Source organism: Gymnodraco acuticeps, unplaced genomic scaffold (genome assembly GCF_902827175.1).
Source record: "Gymnodraco acuticeps unplaced genomic scaffold, fGymAcu1.1, whole genome shotgun sequence".
Lineage (NCBI taxonomy): Eukaryota > Metazoa > Chordata > Actinopteri > Perciformes > Bathydraconidae > Gymnodraco > Gymnodraco acuticeps.
The window spans coordinates 1,961,244-1,983,754 of NW_022990198.1; the positions used below are offsets into that span (position 1 = coordinate 1,961,244).

Consider the following 22,511-nt stretch of genomic DNA (forward strand, 5'->3'; position numbering starts at 1 on the left):
AGCATCCTCTTACTGTAACAGAAGGCTGGCTGTGTTTTGTGGGTTGGCATATTATCCTTTTCCCGGTTAAGTTTGAAATTGAATTAGGCCTAAGTAAATTCACTGATAACGTTAGTTTCACTTTGGCCTGCTATGAGTCTATGGAATGAGTGAGGATATATTTGTCTGTCACCTGAATTACTGCACCACACACATACAACCCAAAAAAACCTCGGTTTACTTATACAAAGCTTTATTTTAAATTAAAGGACAATATTAGTGTGTTTTTTATAAGCCTAGTTTAAGCATCCTAAATAGGCTACTGCTATTACACTGTTATTACACTGCTATTACACTGCTATCACACTGTTATTACACTGCTATCACACTGTTATTACACTGCTATCACACTGTATATCCCTATACATATTTGTTTCACTCACTACATTTTAATGACTGCATTTGCACTTGTTAAAGGCAGCCATTGATTCCCATTCATTTCTATATGGTAGTTCAAACATTAGTTGCATAGCCAGGGCCGTCCCTCCCTATAGGGCCAGGCCGATCATGCGGACTGCGTGGGGCCTCACCTTGCGGAGGGGGGCTCATCTTGCGGAGGGTGCCTCACCTTGCGGAGGGGGGCTCATCTTGCGGAGGGTGCCTCACCTTGCGGAGGGGGGCTCATCTTGCGGAGGGTGCCTCAACTGAGCCGAAAATGTGGCGCGGCATGGTTTCGCAGCTGCGAGGCTCCACTAGCACTAGAGCTGGGAGATTGACAATGAATCAAATCGATAAGTCAATCTGCAACATGTACGATTATTCAGCATTTATAATGGGAAGGCTATTTCTTGATGGTAAACTATGTTTTGGACAACTTGTCATAGGCATTAGGTCCATGGGAAAATTTTGATTGGCATGTTTCTTTTGGATGAACAGTATATCAGTCGTACATACCAGTGTTAACCTTGACCCGGTGGAAGAATGTGTTTTACAGCGGGAAAATAAACAAGCAGTCTGTGTTATCAGCAGTGTTGGGACTAACGCGTTACGTTACTGTAACGCCGTTATTTTTGGCAGTAACTAGTACTCTAACGCATTACTTTTTATTTGTTTAGTAACGCAGTTACCGTTACTACATGGTGCGTTACTCCGTTAGTTTTTTTATATAGTCAACAGCCAGGCGAACAGAGATGAGAACTGTACTTAAGTACAGTACTTGAGTAAATGTACTTAGATACTTCCTGTGTCACATGCGGAGACGGGCTGTGGGCGTGTTTGTGTTGTTTACTAACAAGACTATCATGGCGGCGGCGGAGCTCAAGTCTAGTTTCTCCACCTGGAGATATTCTCACTATTTCACTTTTGTCGAGCACAAAGAAAAGAACGTTTTAGTTAAATGTAAGTTGTGTCTTGGCGGGTCAAAGATCCTATCTACTGCCCAAACCAGTAATTCAAATCTCTTAAAACATCTGCAAAAACAACATGCTGGGACGAAGCTAGTAGCTAAGACCCACAGAGACTCAGCCGACGCCACTCCACCTCCACCTAAGCAACAGCGGCTGGATTTTAACCAAGGGACTGCTGGCCAGGGAAAAGTCGATAAAGCCATTGCACGGTATGTTGTAGAACACATGCAGGCTATTGCTACAGTGGAGTCACCCGCTTTCAGGGAGCTAGTTAGCATGATAGCATGTCCGGGCGGCACACGGCATATGGGACGGAAAACTTGTTCTACCTGGAGAAAGAATATACAAAAATGGAAAGCCAGCTAATATCGATGCAATCCAGATTGCATATAATGCATGTCAAGTTGATCAACAGATTGTATTATTCTCCAATGCAATAACAGTACTGACATGAAGGCTATAAGGGCATTAATGGGAGACCTTTTTTTAAGTAACTAAAACGTTACTTTTCACAGTAACGCATCACTTTTTTTGTAAGTGATCAGTAAAGTAACTGAGTTATTTTTGAAATGAAGTAACTAGTAATGGTAACTAGTTACTGGTTTTCAGTAACTAGCACAACACTGGTTATCAGTAAATAATCAACAATGACCCGTCAATAAATGTCTGTCAGTCTGCTGAGGCTTTTTTTTTCATTCAATCCTGATGTGTCAGTATTTACTTTTTCGATCTTAATTTCTTAGCGTACCTTTCCTTGTACAGGAATCATTACCCACATTGTTTGTTGGCTTGCAGTTTTTGCTTGTAAAAATGCCAGCTTTCCTCCTGAAATGACCAGATCAGCAGAATAACATGTCGTTTTGACTGGTCATCACTTCTTAGTCTTGGAACTGTCCACTTAGTGACATATTTAAACTAGCTATGAGTATTTATATCCTGTGTAATGCAATCCGAATTGGTTAATAATGAGGGAGAGATGTAAAAATAAAATCCATGATTTTATGGATGAATAAATGAAACTTAAGACATCATGCAAATATAATGATGTTTACCCACGACTTTGGCAGTTAGTATCAAAGCATTCTTCTGACTGTGTTGATTTGTTAGACAAATAGTTAAAAGGTGCACCGTAACTTAATCAAGTAGCAACCTCAGGAGATTGTTGCCAACATTATATTTGAACAAATCATTAAGAGTTTGTTGTATAATTTCTCGGATGTCGGTGTGATCAATGCTCGAGTTGATTTACCATATAGGTGATAACTGTATCAAAGGAATCTTCTTGAAGCTGAGTAGAGAGGGTGAAGTGAAACTTGGAAATGCATCACAGGGTTTAAACAATGGCCTCTTGCCAGAAACCAACTGACTTTCATTTTTCCTGAGCCTATATTGGAAACATGTTATGGAACTTTTCAGTGACAATTAATTGTGTACACCTATAAAGAATAGTATAAGTACTGATACACTGATTCAATGATTTTTAAAAGCAGTTCATTCACCTTTCCCTGATCTGTGTGTCCTTTTAAGGAAATGATAAGTGTGTGATGATTTCTTGTAGCTATATTGCCTGTTTGTGCGCCTATCTGTCTGCTTCCTGCCATCTGTCCATTAATGTTTGACCACAGATTGTAATGGTAATGGAAGGTTTGAGTGGTGGTGGTAATAACTGCCTGTTGTCAGGACACTGTGTGGCAGAGCAAACATGATGAGACTCCACCTAAGTCCTGGTCAAAAGCAAATGGAAAACAAAGAGATTACACACCACCTGCAGAGCTGTTTGCACATACAGTACAGAGCCTTCTGGAGAGTCAAACATACATTATGAAGTGTTTTCTCCTTGTATGCTATCAAAACAGTGACAATGTTAACTTTGTGTAAAAGCGTTTTTGCCAATACGGTTGCATCTGATCAGAAGGTTAGTCCTCATTTAATGTCTTCTGTTGGTGTCATATTTATGTGCATGGTTTGGCTAGTTGTTGGGAATGATGATGGTGTGTCATGTCAGAATAAGCATTTGTTTTCAGCTGTAGCGCCACTTTTGATTTGAGATGTTTGAGCCTATTAGCAATACTGATATATTTCAGATTTAAAAATTCTGGGAATTATATCATCGGGTGCAATGATGTTTAGTCCATAATATGTCAGAAAGAAATTAAAACATTTCCTCAACTCAAGATAATGTTCTCAAATGTCTCGTTTTATTTGACCAACGGTCCAAAACCGGCATTTTATTCAGCTTATCATGATTGGTAGATCATTTTACGACGGTCAAATAATCAATAAATTGAGGGTTACAGCTCTAATGTATGTTTGTATCTGACTGATCATAAACATATATCTGACATAGATTATTTAAAAAAATGCTAAATATTTACTTTCAGCCGCTAAAATGTCGGGATTTTGCAGTTTTTAATTGTTGTAAACTTAATATGTTTTGCTTTTGGATTATGAGTCTAATACACAGCAATTTATAAAACCAGTTTTGAAAATCTTACATAAATAATTTTGTAAAAATAATGATGAAAGGTCATGAAAAAACAAAAGGTGGCCTAGTCTGCGTTTTATTTATTTGTATTCCTTTACACTGCATGAGCATTTTCCTAGTCATCATTGTAACAGGAAAAGTGTAGTTGAGCTGACTCAGCATGCTGGATGATCGGAGCGCGCTCACTGAATCAGCCACACTGGCTCTCAGTGCGGGGGATTGTGATGGAATGAGTAAACATGACCTCAGTGGTGGTGAGGTCATGTCAAGTCACCGAGTAAAGTGTTTGTTTGTGGAGAGGATGAGGCTGTCATTTGGTAAACACACGTTGGTGGTGTTAAGATGATCACACACTGAGGTCAGGTGTTTGAAGCATGGATATATGTCAGGTTAGTTAGTAGCATTAGAATGTGTTTCACCAACTGTTGTCTGTTAGCATCGGTATATGTGTGTATTTTATGTTTACTGTGTGCGTGCGTGCGTGTGTGCGTGCGTGCGTGTGTGCGTGCGTGCGTGCGTGTGTGCGTGTGTGCGTGCGTGCTGGTCTGTGACTAGCTGAGCCAGATACACAGTAGGCCGTGGTGAGACAGAGCAGAGGCTGTTAGAACTGAATAGTAGCTATTAACAAGGATTCCCAGACACTAGAGAAAATGCCAGTATATGATGTATCTGTTTACTAAGAATGTTCACCCTGCCTTACTGCAGTATCCCTGCAGTAAGCTATAATGGCCTAATTGGCATATTGTCATCATTTTAGATGCATAAAAAGTCAATATGGATCAAGGGGAAGTTGGTTTAAATTCAAGAAATACTATCCAGGATTCAAGTGATACATTTACGAGGAAAATCCCCCATACTTCCGAAAGGAAGTTATACATTTGGAAAAAAAATTGTAAAAAACCGTAGGCATATTTTTGTGTAAAGAAACTAAATGTAAGATCAGGTATTTTGGCGGTAAAATAATTAAAAATACTATTTCAATTTTCTGGTTATTTTTATTGTTACTTTTACTTTGAACATTAGATTACAAACAACATTTCCTTATCATGAAAACAAAATGATATTTCCATTACATTTATCTTTAAACATATTTATTTCGTCCATGTTCGTATTTTCTAATAGAAATGACTGCCTAGCGGTTGTATATCTTTTTTTGTAAGAGAACAAATTAAGGGATAATGCGTCTGCAACTGAAATATAACTTCTGGTAAACCAGGTCTTATTTTACTCAGGTTTGTTTCAAGTGAACATTTGATGACTAATTGAACACTCCAGAACATGGTCTGCACAAGTCACCATCCTGAGTAGGGATGTCCCGATCACCTTTTTTTGCTCCCGATCCGATTCCGATCATTTGATTTTGACAATCTGCCGATACCGATTTTTCCCGATCCGATCTTTATGCAATGCATTAAGAGAAAAAAAAGGTAACAGATAACGGCTGGTCATCCAACGCGATGAATTCAGCTATCTTGGCTGTTATTCTTTTGGCCTTTTCACTGTTCTGGGGCAGTTTCTCTTTCCTTTTAAAAGTCTCTGAAAGTGTCGGTTGTTTCAGTGCCGTTACCTGAGTGGCCGCTGTGTACTCGTCGTGTTGTTGTTGGTGTTTGTTTCTCCGGTGGTGTGTTAGATTGGTCGTGTTGAACGTAGCTCTGTTCTTTCCACCACGCGCACTGCCTTCGCTTTCAATTTTATAATACTTCCAAACTCCTGACATTTTCTCTGTCCCGAGTCACCAGCTGATCGTAGCCTCTCGTTAGCTTACTGCTACTATTAGACACTGCGCCCACTCTGTTGCCAGCTTTGAGAGAAATAAGCAACCAGGTCTGAAAACAAGCTCAAAAGAAGCAACACATACATGATGTTGTGTCATTTTAAACCAAAACTAAGTCCTCAGGATGACTTTAAGACGTGAACATGGTCATTTTTGTTTTGTAACATTAAATAAAATAATACAAATATTTTATAAAAAAATGTTTTTAAATCCCGATCTCCGATTTTTTTCTTCCGATCTTTTGAAAATCACGTGATCGGCTCCGATCCCCGATCACGTGATCGGATCAGGACATCTCTAATCATGATCATTGTTTTTTTCTACAGGCACTTGTAAAAATGTGGACATGTTATAAAGGTGCCGATAACAAGTCAGAAAGTAATGATTAACCCGATTTATTTAACTTAAGCTGTTAAACATTGACATTATAAAGAATGGTTCATTCCAAAGAAATGCATTTATACATTAACCAAACAGTTTTTATATTTGAGAATAAGAAAAACAACTGCATTCTCAAAGATAGACACATTTTAAGAGTAGAGATCAGGTTTTAAGTTATTTATTCATTATAATTAGAGATGTCCCGATCCGATCACGTGATCGGGGATCGGAGCCGATCACGTGATTTTCAAAAGATCGCAATCGGAGAAAAAAATCGGGGATCGGGAATTCTTTTTTGAATTTTTTTTTAAAATAAAATATCTTTATTTTATTTAATGTTACAAAAAACAAATGACCATGTTCACGTCTTAAAGTCATCCTGAGGCCTTAGTTTTGGTTTAAAATTACACAACATCATATATGTGTTGCTTTCTTTTGAGCTTGTTTTCATAGACCTGGTTGCTTTTTCTCTCAAATCTGGCAACAGAGTGGGCGCAGTGTCTAATAGTAGCAGTAAGCTAACGAGAGGCTACGTTCAGCTGGTGACTCGGGAGTCGGGACGGAGAAAATGTCAGCAGTTTGGAAGTATTATAAAATTGAAAGCGAAGGCAGTGTAACAGCCAGATGCAATGTTTGCAAGGCGGTGGTTCCGCGTGGTGGAAAGAACAGAGCTACGTTCGACACGACCAATCTAATACGCCACCTGAGAAACAAACACCAACAACAACACGACGAGTACACAGCGGCCACTCAGGTAACGGCACTGAAACAACCAACACTTTCAGAGACTTTTAAAAGGAAAGCGAAACTGCCCCAGAACAGTGAAAAGACCAAAAGAATAACAGCCAAGATAGCTGAATTCATCGCGTTGTATTCCATGGAATGCTCTTAACATCCCGATAGCAATGAATATATTAAATGCTTTGACAATAAATACATAAAAAAATGTCATCTGTGGAAGCCGTGGCGCTGTAAAAAGCACAACCAATCATCTGAGCCGGCCCGGCTCAAATAACTGGATGGCCTACCTGCCTGTCAGCCTTCCATCTGGGCACAAACTTATCTCGTGCCCTCATTGGTCATGTGCGCGTTCGTGTGTGTTGGAGGAGGGGCTCTGTAAGGAAGTGGCAGATTTTTTCCGGTTGTGTATTTTCAAATTCTAGCGCACTCGAGCTGGTTTCTCCAAAATTACCTACCCTCACCTTTAACATACAAATATATTTAGTTCTAGTCCTTTTTAGATGTGTTTTGAATAACACTGAATCTAACACTGTAGATGTTGATTGTAGGTGATGGAAGTATGCTGTTCCAAAGAAATGGTTCTCTGTATTTCAATTTCAATGAATGTTAAAGGAAGTGTGAGAAAGGAAGGGTTCTTGCCTTGGTCTATAATGCATCTTTATATGAGATGGAGAAGTCACTCTGGGTGAGCGGCACCATGACTGACAAAAGAGCATCTGCACATTGAAAGAATGGACGGATCAATGAAAGAATGAGCACCAGTGTGTAAGCAGCATGACTGGGAATCATAGGGTCACAGCACTGACTGACACCAGGGTGTTATACAGTTTATGAATGGGTTAACAAGAGGGTGAATGTGGGTCAGTGTTTCCAAGAATGGGTTCCTTATTGTAGGTTACTATCGGGGAACCTCAGACTCAGACTCAGAATCAGAAACACTTTATTATCCCGGGGAAATTGTGACAGTTGTTCTATTCTAAAATAAAAGATAAATGAAGTAAACATATTTAATTAAAATACGATATAAGAATTGTGCATGATGCAGTGATAGATTAAACACCTACATACTTTTAAGTTAAATTAGAAATAATAAAATGTGTGAATTAGTAATTTTTTACAAGTTAAGGTCCTGAATATTCTGGAAAATACACTTTAACTATACAACAAATATATTCTTTTGTTTTTATCATTAAAATGTATGTGTTTTATGTTATTCTGTAGTTAATCAATGCAGAGGCAATATTATATAAAATAAATTATTAGTAGCAGCAATCTTATTTATATTTAAACAACTTTCAAAGTAAGTTTAATCGTTTTTTTATGTGATTTATTTGGTGTTTAAGATTTAAAATAATTGAAAAAGTAATGAAATGTACTATGTCTTTATTGTTTAACTTGAACGTATCCTTTCATATAGCTTTCACACATTTGTTTACCTTTTGGTCTTTAAACAATCCACCCTAGTCACACTCTTATCACAAAGTATGTTTCCTTTAGGGCTGCACGATATATCGTGTCGTGACGATAATCGCGATATGCGCATGCGCGATATTCACATCTCAGGACGTGCGATTTTAAGGACTTTACGTAGGCAAATTAACTCAAACACGTCATGTTACAATTATTTTGCTGCTTGCTACAAAAGGAAAACTTGCGCGGCTCTCATGTCAGGGGTACTTGAGTGAGTGACATGCAGGCTCTGCATGCACAGCAAACCACCGATCACATCTCCAAAGCAAACGGACCCCGTGAATAAAGGTAAAAACACTGAATAAAGTAGTTTCATGTGTTTCTTCAGGGCAGCTCGGCGCTGCTAACCGAGCTAGCTCAGCTTGTTGCTCTGATAACTTAAGATCCAGACGTCCGTAACTAAAATCCTTCATCCGGTTAAATATATAAAAAAAATACCAATTGTATAGCATTACAATTCAAGAAAGGATGGTTTACTGGAGAAAAAAAACGTTTTTTTCTTCAATTCCTGTATGTTTTAGGGGGGGGGGGAAATCGCAATGTCAGTTTTTTCCAATATCGTGGAGCCCTAGTTTCCTTACAATTAAACCTTGTAACCTGACATAAAACATTTCAGCTACCCAACCAGCAATATCCCTTTTGCTAATTAACACACACAAGTGGACATTACATGATTTGAAAGTGCCAAATGAAACATCAGTTAATCAAACCCACAGCATTACAAACAAATGCATCACTGGCCCAGCTCCCCTAGATAATACTCTGATGATACAAGACTGTTTGAGCATCATATATGTGTCTAGCAATGGCAGAAGAGGCTTCAGAGAAGTGGAGACGCTGCAGCTGTCAAGAGTGTCGGGGCAGAGAACGCAGCTCGATGGTAGACAGTGATTCTGGATCCAACTTTCCAGCTCTGCTGCTGTCACCGTGCGGCTCACTGCGGTTGGCGATGAGACCATTTTAGGCGTGGAACCGTGGCCTTTTTGCTGCCATTAGCATTGTGTGAGTGCGCCGGTCCTGAGAGACAAAGACGGATTGTAAATCAAGGGACGTTGGAAAGTCCATCTCTTTGTGACTGGTGTTTGTGTGTCTGCTCTTTCTCAATAGGCGTGCATTTGCGAGTGCGTGTGCGTGCCTGTCTGTGTGATTCCTTCTCTTCTGTGTAAAGGAGGCTCTTTGACTTTACGAGCATTAGTTAACCTTTTCCTCCGACACTTAACTTGTGTTTATCTGGGGTGTTGCAGAAAAAGGCTCATCTGATTGGCCGGTTGAAACAGATAAAACACAACAGGTTTTCCCAGGTTGAAATGTTGAAAAAAGGATGGAAATGTATATATTTTTTGCAGAATTTTACAAAATTCCTAAATGCACTGCAAAATACAGTAACGAGTAATCAAATCATTGATTTGTCGATTTACGGAATAATAATTGCCAACCATTATGATGATTAATTAATTGTTAAAGGTGATTTGAATGAATAGAAAATAACTAAAACAGGTTTAAACAGGTTTCCATCAAATATGGAGATGACATGTTTTCCTCTGTTTTATATCATATCAAACTGAATGTCTTAGTGTCAAAAGGAGACATTTAAAGAGAAAACCTTAGAATTAGAGAAATTATGGAATTTCTTTTACTTTGTTCTAAATGATTTTAAAGACCAAACGTTGTATTAGAAACTAATGAAAACATTTGACGTCAAAACAGTTTGATTAGGGTTAGGCATTTGGCGGAAGTCTGTGGCCTTGTATATTATAATGTATTTATTGATATTTTATATTATAAGTCTTAATATGAAATAAATTAAGTGATAAAATAGATCTAGTAAAAAGTATTGCCTATAAAATGAAGGGAAGTATGAGTATAAACGAGCAGAAAAGTAACTCATTAAGCGCAGTACTTGAGTAAATGATAATTTCACAAATATTGATATATTGGGACATGGTGCCTTTTTTCCAAAGTTATGATTGATAATCTCCAAAAACAGCCATAAACCTCAGGTTCTTTTTAATGTCCTCAACTCTATTATTAATCCCTGTGATGTTTCTTCTATTGTGCCATCACCGGCTCTCTGTGATAAGTTTCTTACATTTTTTTTTATTGAAAAAGTATCTGCACTTAGGCTAGCCCACACTAGTGCTACCCCAGATCCTGCTCCTTTTCTGTGCCCTGCTGTCCTCGATCACTTTGAGCCTGTATCCCTCTCTTCTCTCTCGGATGTAGTCATGCACCTGTGGCCGACAAACTGCACCTCAGACAGCATTCCCTCTCGCCTTCTCAGAGATGTTTTTGAATCAGTTGGAGCAAGTATTTTATTACTAATAAACACCTCTCTTAGCTCAGGATGTGTCCCAGCTGCCTTCAAACATGCCGTGGTCCAGCCACTACTTAAAAAGAAAAATCTCAACCCCTCCATTCTCGCAAATTTTAGGCACATCTCCCAGCTACCTTTTTTATCTAAAGCCCTGGAGCGAGTAATCTTTGTCCAGCTGCAGTCGTTCTTAACCATGCATGGCATCCATGACAAGTTTCAGTCTGGCTTTAAACATACACAGTACTGAAACAGCCCTTTTAAGAGTTTTTAATGATCTGCTCCTAGCCGCCGACTCAGGTAACCGAGCAGTCTTGGTACTGTTAGACCTGACAGCTGCCTTTGACACTGTGGACCATAGCATCCTGTTGTCACGGCTTGAACAGTCCGCAGGCATCACAGGCTCTGCCTTTGTATGGTTCAGGTCCTACCTGACAGACCGTAGCTTCTCAGTGCAGCTAGGTGCCTTATCCTCTGCTAAAGCCCCTCTTACCTGTGGGGTTCCCCAAGGCTCTATCCTGGGCTCCATCCACTTTTTACTGTACATACTGCCCCTAGGTTCAATTCTCACTAAACACAATATTCCCTTCCATTGTTACGCTGACGATGTACAGATCTATCTGCCTCTCAAAGCAAATGTCAAACACTCACTACAGCAGTTGATGGACTGCTTAACAGAGATTAAATCCTGGCTGAGCAAAAACATTTCCTTAACCTCAACGAGAGCAAGACCGAGGTTATCTTTTTTGGACCCCAACCTCCAGCCTCTCCGGTTGATATTCTGGGCTCTCTCAATGAAAACATCCTCCCCTCTGTCATGAACCTTGGAGTGACCTTCAGTAGCACTTTTAAATTCGACAAGCAGGTCAGCACCGTAGTCAAATCCTGCTTTTTTAAATAAGATTATTGGCCAAAACCAAGTCATATTTATATTTTAAAGATCTAGAAAGGGTTATTAATGCCTTTGTAACCCCAAGACTGGACTATTGCAACGCTCTGTATGTGGGTATGGACCAGGCCTCAATGAAACGCCTGCAGCTAGTGCAGAACGCAGCTGCACGTCTTCTGACTGGTCACAAAAAGCGTGACCACATCACCCCAATTCTGGCCTCACTACACTGGCTTCCAATTCGGTTCCGAATTGATTTTAAACTCCTTTTATTTGTTTTCAAAGCCCTAAATGGGCTGGCTCCGGCCTATATAGCCGAACTCCTCCATTGCTACACCCCAGCCAGAGCTTTAAGGTCTGCTGACCAGCTGTTGCTGATAGTGCCCAAGACCATGCTCAAAACCCGAGGTCACCGAGCCTTCGCAGCAGCTGCCCACTCTGCCCCTCCATGTGAGGTCGGCCGAGACACTAGGGGTTTTGAAATCCTCGCTAAAAACACACTTTTTCTCCCTGGCCTTCTAGTCAGAGCGGAGCATGACACCTGACTATTCCCTGTGTTTTTGTTTTTTATATTTCTGTTGTCAATTATTGTCTTTTATTGTGATTTTAGTAATGTGTTTTTATTACATGTCCAGCACTTTGGCTCGACCAAAAATCACTTTTAAATGTGCTATATAAATAAAACTTGATTTGATTTGATGATTGGTTCAAACAACATAATGCTCACAGTTTATGTGGTTGTCATGGCAAATCATGTCACATTTTGGTTGTTTCCATCGTGATTCGTGATGAATATGTTTGGCTCTATGAAACCTGATATACTTATATGATTCTGTTTTCTTCAAGGTTGTGTCTTCCTGGTCGAATGTACTTATTGTAAGTCGCTTTGGATAAAAGCGTCAGCTAAATGCAATGTAATGATTCATGTATTGCCATGGCTCCACAGGCTCATTTCCTCCTGGCCGGTCATTGTCAAGATTGTATTCACAGATATTAATATGCAGAGTATCACTGATCGTGTGCATGTGTTACAGTTGAGTACAGTTGAATAAGGGCAAATATTTAGACATCCGCTGTAGTGTGAAGCTAATATTTTCTTGGGGATAAGGACAAATGAGATAAGTGGAAAGAAGGGAAGGAGGCAAACAACAGATTACAGGGAAGACTGGTGAGAAAAGAAAAAAAAATTCTTGGCATCGTTTACAAGAAACAATGATCTTATCAGGTGGCTATGGTTGGATTGACATTCCTAGATGTCAGGAAACCAGACCAAATCTTTTACAGAGAGATCTTTTCGAGGTTCTTGCTAGAAGTGTTTTATAAACTTGCAATCAAACCCTAAAACTGCCACACATTTGTATTTTTTTAAGTAGGATGATGATCCTTTTTTATTGTGCTAATGCTTATTGCTTAATGTATTGTTATTACTGGGGACTTTCACAAGCTGCATTCACAACCCACAACAAGCTCACACCTGCGCTTCAGGGTTTATGAGAAGGCATTTCGGGTGAACGTGAACATCACATAGTGAAGAAGGAATAGGCCTGTACGTGGGAGTGAAATTGCACGGAACATAAAGTTGATCCCAGGTTACAGTCATTACTGGAGTGCAAAGAGCATCACAGATTTGATGATTTACTGTAAAACAAGAGTACAAGTCTGGTCTTCTTCCATGGTATGGAGCCAGCAGCTCATTGGCTCACATCAGCGATGTCAAACCCACTGATCGTGTGGTCTCTCTAATGGCGCATTTGCACTACAGCGCGGAGCTCGCTTTAAGCGTGCCGTGCCCGTTAGAAACACTCACGCACAAATCACAGGCTTCGGTGCAAACCACACCTCACACAAACACGTACAAACAACCCTCCAGTGTTCGCACAGACATTGAGGTCATGACTCCAACTGACACCGAAACAGAGAAATAAACACGCTAATAAAATGATCCAACTAACCAATTGTAAATAAGATAATAGTTTGAGATTTAGAAAACAAAGAAACCCCGCCAGTGCCCTTATCCTTTCTCATAGTTTGCTTTTGACTAGTTCTGATAGTCAAGTGTTTGGAGATGATAACAACCTCCCTGACAAGCACAAACAAGTTCATTGAGTGCATGACAGTCATTTTGGTCCTGACAAACTCTTTGAAGTAACAAAAAACATGATTATTGATTTATTGCAATTACCGTTCAATGCCAACTTGATATATTTGTCAGACGTTATGGATGACAACAAAAGTGGGTGTTTGACATTGTAAATGCCTAGGCTATGCACAAGCTAGAGAAACTGATTCAAGATGATACTGAAAGTGGAATAATTATTGAAATCTCCACCTGTGTAATAACCTCACACACACACACACACACACACACACACACACACACACACACACACACACACACACACACACACACACACACACACACACACACACACACACACACACACACACACACACACACACACACCAGTCCTCTGTGAAATGCTTCTGCGGTCAAAGTTCACACCCTCTCTGACAAAAACCGACCAAGCACATGAGACCCTTACTGTTTTGTCTACTGCGAACGTGCACGTGATGGTCATTGCCACCATGAGGAATGTAACCTACAAATCTCACAGTATAAACACGTAGCTAAAGATAAACCTCCTTCTTTACTGTCTCCTGTCTGATGCTTCCCATCTGTCTCCTCTCTAGATACATTAACCGTAGCTGACAAAAAAAACGCTTTTACCTTTCTATTCCGTATCTTAACATTTCCATAACCATTTGAATACTTGTTTGTATATCTGATATCTGATTGCTATGGCACCATTAGCAACCCACTGGCTCTTACCAGCCACCGGTTGTATTTTCCCTTTTATAATTGATGGTTATGGAGGCATAAAACCACTCCCTTTTCCAGGAGGCCTTTAATGGCTGACTTATAGAGAATATTAGCTGTGTGTGTGACATCAGAGAGACAGGGCTTGAACAAGAGAAAAGGAAGAGAGGTGGATGTAAGACCGAACATAATGTGTTGAAATTGTACCCATAAGAAAATAGTGAATCAAATGATATATATTTATTGTAATAATGTTGGTGTTTCCATCTTAACTTATAACACAGAGAAAAACACATTGTTAAGGCTGTTTGGTTTTTCTTCTGTTTGTTGCATGAGGCTGAAATGAAATGTCATTTGTTTTAAAAAGGCTGTTTTTAGGCTCTCAAATGTTCTCTTTTGTATTCATTAAACTGAGTATCTTTGAATACCAACTGACATAAATAGACATGTCAAGACTTTCTCCTGAATTTGAGAAACTGGGATGGACATTTTCACTTTTTTCTGACATAGTAGTACTCCTTTTAAGTACACTTAAAAACACTTTGGTTCAACATAAAAGTACTCAAAGGATATACAGTAAGGGAGAAGCTCATAACTGAGGAAAACACCAAAAACAAACTGTGTATTAAGAACATTGCTTGATATTATACTTATTCCCAAAAATATATACTGTGACAATTATTATTGTCTGTGCAATTCATATTTATTATGGAATTGTGTCAGAGCATCAATTTGATCATGCAGTTTTATTGGTTTTTAGAATGTAATGGATTGTTGTTGTTGTTGTCATTGAGAGCATTGGCCACCAGATGTCAGACTAGCTTCTTCAGTTCAAACAGGGAAAGACAGTAAACTTGAAAAGCCTGTCTCTCTCTATAAATATTGACTCTAAGAAAACATAAAGCAGTGATTCAGCTTTACTATGCCTGCAGGGGACATTATTCTGCATATTGACATGGATATCTTTGCATAGACACCATTAATACAGTTTGGTATTTCATCTTTGTGTGTGCTAAACAGCAACAGGGAAACACACACACGACACGAGTCATTGCTCTTTGCCGTGAGTGTGTGTGCCCTTTCCATATAAAGAGCAACAATAATGAATAGCCCTGAAAACAAACCCTAGAGTCCCCCATGCTTCTCAATGGATGATACAGCTTTAATTGTACTGGGCAACGTTGCTCACATTGGCATAATCCACCCACAACACGCACGCACGCACACACACACACAGACACACACACACACACACACACACACACACACACACACACACACACACACACACACACACACACACACCACACACACACACACACACACACACACACACACACACACACACACACACACACACACACACACACACACACACACACACACACACACACACACACACATATATATATAATCCACATTGATCTTCCACTAGGGGTCTTCTCTCGTTGACAATTATTGATAAGAAGAGACACAGGGAGGAGGTGTAATTGGAAGGGGCTTTTGAGGCATGTTTATCCTGCTAGGCTCAACAGTAGTCTATCACTTTCTCTTAATCCTGCTCTTACTCTTGATCATGAGTGATTTAAGTGAACTCATACTCATTTCATGCCTGAAAGTATCTTTGCGACAACACTGAAAACAAATGAATGCCAAACGTTTGGATGTTTTCTGTACATCACTAAAAGTATTATAAAAGCTACTTTAACATTTTTACTCCACTACATTCATTTTTAAAGCTTTAGTTACTTGTATTAAATAATAATATTCTATTATCAATATATAGGTCAGATATATATATATGAACCTGGAGAATTCTGTTTGTGTCCTGTGTGAAACCAATGTACCTAATTTAATCACATATGTACATATCCTTCTAAGCAACTTTAGCTGTATCACAAACATCATTATTTTATATTTTTTTGTTTTTTACTTTAGCTTTATTTAATCTTTTACTAAAGCAAATATGTTGTATCAGTTTTGGTCCGCAATGTGATAAAAAATGCGACCATTCCACAATGTGCGAAATAAATAGTTTGTTGTTTTTGTAGCTATTGCCAATAAGCTATTCTGTCTTTCAGGTAGGAAGACCTGTTGATTATTAGAGATGAATCAACCAGGACATTAAAGACATTCCTTTTCATGGTTCATACAGTAGCTACAATACTAAGCTTTTGAAAATATTGATAACACATAGACGTACATTTATTTTGCTTAGTTTATAGTTTATTATGTTTATCTTCTAAAGTAAGATTTGGAATGCTCTACTAACAGCTCTTTGAATTGAGGACGGGACCTCACTTTCCAAAACGGTCCTCTACATTTTAGAGGACCACTGAGTCTAAAACTCAGTGGTCCCCACAAACATAGATGGACAAGCACATTTTCTGAACTTGATAAAGAGTCTATCCTCTCTCTTTACACACACACACACACACACACACACACACACACACGCACACGCACACACACGCACGCACACACGCACACACTAAAAACTGCCGATATTGATTGCTATTAATAAACTGAAGCCCCGTAGCTAGCTTGTTGCTGCTCCGCTCTCACTTGTGGAGTGTGTGGGAGTCAACCACAGCTCTGACAGGTAGTGGAGAAGTGTGTGAGATAGATCAGATAAAGAGAGAGAGAGAGCATGCGTGTATCTCCATCGCTTCAGCCAGGCAGTCTAGTTGGCTACCTCTCCTCGCCGACAAAATGTGTGTGTGTGTGTGTGTGTGTGTGTGTGTTTGTGTGTGTGTGTGAAAGTGGGTGTGAGCAGCTGAGCGAGTTGGTTTCTGTGCACGTTGAGAGTGGCCGCCACTCCACTCTTCTCCGCTCATTCATGCTGGATTAAAAAAAACTAAACCCTTTTTATTTTATTTTGGGGACTCATACACACAGCTGTTTGGGACACATTCACCCTGGCAGCTGCTGAAATGAGCGAGGAGGTTAAAGACAAAGCTACGGGGAAGTCAGCGCACCGCAAGAAGAAAGGAAAGAAGGTAAAGAATGACTTGTAAACAACATGGGGTGGCTGCTTGAAACAAAAACTAAAAACATGTCAGTTTTTCTACCAGAAAGGGAGACCTGTGTTTTTTTTTCAAACAAAAGCTCTAGCATATCTTTTTTACATGTGTCTGATTTCATATTTAGGATGCTTTTGATCTAATTTAACGGGTTTATTTCAGTTGTATCGCCTTTGGAAGTTGTGCTTTTTGTTGATGGGGAGCAGCTCTTTTGTTGTGGTCGTTTTGATGACAGCGCACTACCGTGGTGTAGCAGCTTTTGTTCCTCTGATATTCAACACAAAAGGCAGTTTATTCATTCCAAATGGAGTCAAATAGTCTTTTTTTTAATAATGGCCATTGTGTACAGTTAAGTATTGAAATAACCCATACAGAGATTTAAGATGTGGTGATGTAGCTTAGACACTTCCATTTATTTGTTTATGAGATTATTTGTATCCAGCAAATGTCTAATTTCCAATGGTTTCCTTCTTAGGTTGAATATGAACCATATTGTTGCAACACAAAGTGTGACTGCAGGTAACACCTGTTAACCTTTCAATATGCTCAGTGAGAGCAGACGATAAGAAATTCAAGAGTGATCAGGCACATACAGAAATGAGAAGGATGGGCAAGGGAGAGAAGACATTACGTACGAAATTAGAGATCAGGTGAAAGGTAAAGGCTGAGAGTAAGAAACAGAGAAGATGTGGAGAAATATCAGAGGGATGAAGAATTAGACGAGTGAAAGTGGGAGGAAAGAGGGGACTTGTTTTTGAATGAGCATCCAAAAATAAAGAGCTGTATCATCCTACAAATGTAATTTATATTGACCAGCTGCTCTAATACCATGTTCTGTAAAATCATGTTAACACCATTTTTCATTTACTGATGAATCTTGCATCTTTACAACACGAAGGAGCCAATATGTAGTTGTGATGCTAATGCAGCAAATGCCTTCTCATGCCAGTTCAGTGATTACAATGCAGACAGGATTTACAGTTCTACATTAGCTGCCGGATATCAGCGAGTTTGTCTGTGTTATTTGCCTGTATAACACAATCTAAACAAGAACATGAATCAGTAAAAGTTATTCTTTCCAGAATATTTGCTGGATTTGTTAGGGTTTCTGTTTTAGGTAAATGAGAAAAAAGACATTTAGAAGTATTTGTTAGATGTTGTTGTTACTAATGGGAATCGTATTAAATCTCCTGGCATACTCTGTTTTTTTTATGTGAAATGAATCAATACATGAATTGATTCATTTTGAATATTGTCTAACTTCCAGCAACCTTACATGACTTTGGCTTGATGAAGTATCTAAAGCTGGTGAATTACTGTCTTTCCTACACTATGTTTTTGTTGTATCTATAATGGAATGATTTCTCCAACGTTAGAATTTCGTTTTCAAGGTTGTACATTTCATTTAATAAGGAAATCTTTAAAAGCTGACCAATCTAACAACCTTGCTACCTGATGGTTAGCATTAGGTTTGCAGGTTATTTACATATTGGTAAAGTTATCTTTCATTCATTTACGTGACACGTCACTTAGTGGTTTTGCCGTTCTGCCATACATTTGTAGCTTGTCCCTTCTTGGCCCTTCTAAGTAGCGAGAGAGGTCTGAAAAGTAGCGAGAAAGGTGTCCGGTTGCAAAAAGCTTTCAGTTCTCAGTGCCATCTATGCATTTTAATCTATCAAAGTTTAAGTTTGACACTCTGGCACATTGAGGACTTTACATTTCTGTCTTCTATCTGAAAACTCTGCTTTGTTGTTGTGTGGGTTACGGTTTCTATGCACTGTGTGTGTTTCTCTGCTGTGAAAAAAGCTGCTGGCTCAGCACCTTTTATCCTATAAGATTCAGCCCTATGTTTAGTCTGCTGTTTTTAATTGTCTCCCAGCATACACACACACACCACAGTCTTCTCTATCTAGTGTAACAGGTGTTTTGGGCTCTTTAAACATACAAAGAAGGCAGCATAAAGTGTAGCCTATATGATTGAGTACATCTTTAATATTGATGCTATGTCCGTTGGAAGGGGCAAGGCTCTCAGAATTGGTGTTGGTATAACGTATCGGTGAGATTAATGATTATGATGATGATTATATTAATTTGTATTTGAGGAATGCAAATGGACGCTACAGAGAGGAGAGGGAGGTGGAGAGAAGAGACCAGAGAAGTAGAGGAGGAGGAGTCAAACAAGGGTGGGGAGGAAGAGTGGAGAGAGCAAGGATGGAGGAAGAAGAGAGGTGAGGATGAAAGAAATCAAGAAAGAAAGGGAATGTTTTGATAGAGACAGCGTTTCGACTGATTTGATATGACTGTTGTGTCGCTGTGATCCTGCACTGAACAGACAGTCGGCAAGGAAAGAGGAGAGAAGATGGCAAAAGCAGATGAAAAGAAAGAGTGGAGTAAAGTAGACGAAAAGGAAGGAGGTAGCTGAAGAGAAGGGTAGGCAGAGAGTGAAGAGGAGGAAAATGGAGGAATCAAAGATGTCTATTCAGGGAATGAGTAGACAGGATAAATAGAGAGAACAGAAAGTAGAAAAAGAAGAATATAGGAGCATTTATTTTGGCTTTGATGAGATAAGTGTTGCCTCCACTCTCCACCTGTTGCTAGGGACACAGGGAATGTGTGATTCACAGTGAAAACAGTAGCACTGATGTGGAGGACAACATGCACAATGTGCTTGAGTAACCGGGAAGAACCATCACATCCGGCCAAAAGGAACAATTGAGTGCTTGGATGTGGGTGTGATTTAAGGAGTGAAGATATTCAGTGAACGGAGTGCTCTAATGCTTCAGTTAGATGAAGCCTCATGTCAATAATAAGACTGTCAGCTGAGAGGTTAGAGGTGCAGGAATGAGTCCTTCAATTAAGAAATTAGTTTTAGCATTTCTGGTTCGCTTGTCTTGAATTCAATGATTCTTTTCACTTGGATTTGGTTTTAACAACAATAAAGGTGGTTAATATGTGGCCAATTCTTTCTAATGATGCTTCATTGTTGCAACATTGGCTGTGATATCCTACTTAGTAATTTTGTTCTTTTTTAGATTAGTTTGTTTAGCTGTGACCAAGCAAACATTTGTTAAAATTGTTATGATAGCAATAAAATAAAAAAAAACTAGCAGGGCACTGGGAGAGCGCAACATCTGCAAAGTCGATGCCAAAATAAAATGATGTGTTTTTCCGCCCAGTTAATTAGATCCGCTCCAAAATGTAGTTCAATATGTGGCAGTCAATATCTATATGTTAATGCTAAACTGGATCCAGATAGTTTCAAATGAAGCTAATCATTTCAAATATATGGTTAGTTTAATTAATTTATGGGTAAATAAAAAAATTAGGGCCGGGACTTTAACGCGTTAATTAAGATTAATTAATTACACAAAAATTAACGCGTTAAAAAAATTAACGCATTTTAATCGCACTTATTTTTGCACCGCGGAACGTTTCTCACTGGATGAGTTTCAGGCGTACCGATTATACTGGAGCACCAACTAACGTTCATGACTTCAGACAACAACAAACCACAGTGAACAACAGTGGGAAATGTTGTTTTAAAAAACGGACGGATGGAAGCGTCGATAAGAGCACGGTTGTGTGCAAATTATGCAAAAAGGAATTCGCATATCACCGCAGCACATCAAGCCTCAAGTATCACCTCAATGCAAAAACATAGCAGCTAGCGTGGAAGCTAGCGTGGACGTTAGCCTCTTTTATCGCGTTCACACCAAAAAGAGCCGGTACTAAAATTAGTTCATGAGAACCTTTTTACCCCCACGAAAGTCCCTGCTAGAGAGCAGAGAGCTGCTAGAGAGCAGGGACTTTCGTACGGCTCTCTTGTGAGAAAAGAGCTATATTTCTGATTGGCTGGGCGGATTGCAAACCACGCCCCGTAAAACTCCCAAAAAGTTTTGTGAAGCCGCCATTTTATTATCCTCGCATTAGCATTATTAGCATTAGCCCAGCGCAGAAACGCAGAGAGACTAACTTATGGCAACACAAAATAAAACATGGGAGCGGTGGAGATGAGGAGGTGTCGGCGTTCTGGCGATTTACTCGGAAGGCTGCTGGGACTCCCAGCAGCTTCTACTGAAGCCAGTCCCCAACTCCGGGGACTTCCGGCCGGGGACTTTGGGCGGCAGTAAACGCCGTGAAGTGGTTTGCGGCCTGCCAGTAAACCCAAAGCAGAAGAAGAAGAAGTGACGTCAGCGGCTTCATTTGCCTAATCCTCCCCCAGGTTCAAAGAGTTCTCATGAACTAAGTTCTCATGAACCTTTGTGGGAAAAGTACTTGCGGTGTGAATGCGCCTAATGGTATACTAAAATCCATGTGAAAAAAAATTGCTTCTCACTGTTCTTAGGTCAAATATGTATATGCGATTAAAAATGCGATTAATTTCGATTAATTAATTACAAAGCCTCTAATTAATTAGATTAATTTTTTTAATCGAGTCCCGGCCCTAAAAAAAATACATGAACAAGATAAGAATGGTGGGTAAAAAAAACAGGACACACTGTGATCCTCCATATTTACGTCATCATTTTGTCCTTATCTGTCCCCCGTTGATGTAATTAGTTACATGCCTCTGGTCTGGGTATTGGTGTGAAGTCTATAAAAGAGAGCAAGATACATGAGGGACCTCACAGCTTAGCAGGTGTGTTAATGGTTGTAACTATGACAACCAAAGCCCCCTGGGAGAAGGAGGAAGTGTTAGGAGCTGTGGAGGTTAGTCATCAGGTGGAGGAACTGCATTCTGCTCAACATCAAGTATCCAGTTGCTTAGTGTTAACAGGAGGACTTCAGAGTATGTTATTCAGTGATAATTGAACTGGATGAACTGGAGTCTAGTAGGAAGAAAACAAATTGATATGTGCTGTCCCACCCTGCTTTTAGTCTGCGTGTGTGTGCTATTCATATGTAACTCAAATCCCTGTCTGTGGTGAAGTCTTGTAAGTGAGGAGGGAAACAGGACGACGGTGACAGAGGCCGAGTAGTGACTGCTCTTTGACTCCGTTCATCATTCCTTTTTCTTTCTTTTTTGGGAGCGGGGTTTATTAGATTACTCTGTAAAATAATCATAGGGTAAGATTTGGAATATATTTCAAATTTAGACACTTTCCAGTTTTCTTTTATTTAATATTGCATGCATGGACTGTGTTTAGAGTCGGCGAGGTCCTGATAATTTATTCCGGTAAATTACTCTGACCTACTAATTGACCTGACCGAAGTTCTTGAGTCTATGTAAGTTT

The 22,511-nt window shown here is 39.5% G+C and overlaps 1 protein-coding gene across 2 annotated transcripts in view; it reads left to right on the forward strand.

Annotated features, from left to right (window-relative positions):
• Positions 1–22,511, forward strand: part of LOC117547361 (ankyrin-3-like) — a 187,857-nt gene that overhangs the window by 533 nt on the left and 164,813 nt on the right. The window contains exon 1 of one of the 2 annotated variants that reach the window (XM_034218008.1): positions 16,946–17,253. The exons of the other annotated variant lie outside the window; for it this stretch is intronic. Coding sequence (XP_034073899.1) covers positions 17,188–17,253 — 66 coding nt within the window. The 5' untranslated portion in view covers positions 16,946–17,187. Of the gene's footprint in view, positions 1–16,945; positions 17,254–22,511 lie in introns of those variants that run through there. 2 annotated transcript variants of the gene reach the window in all.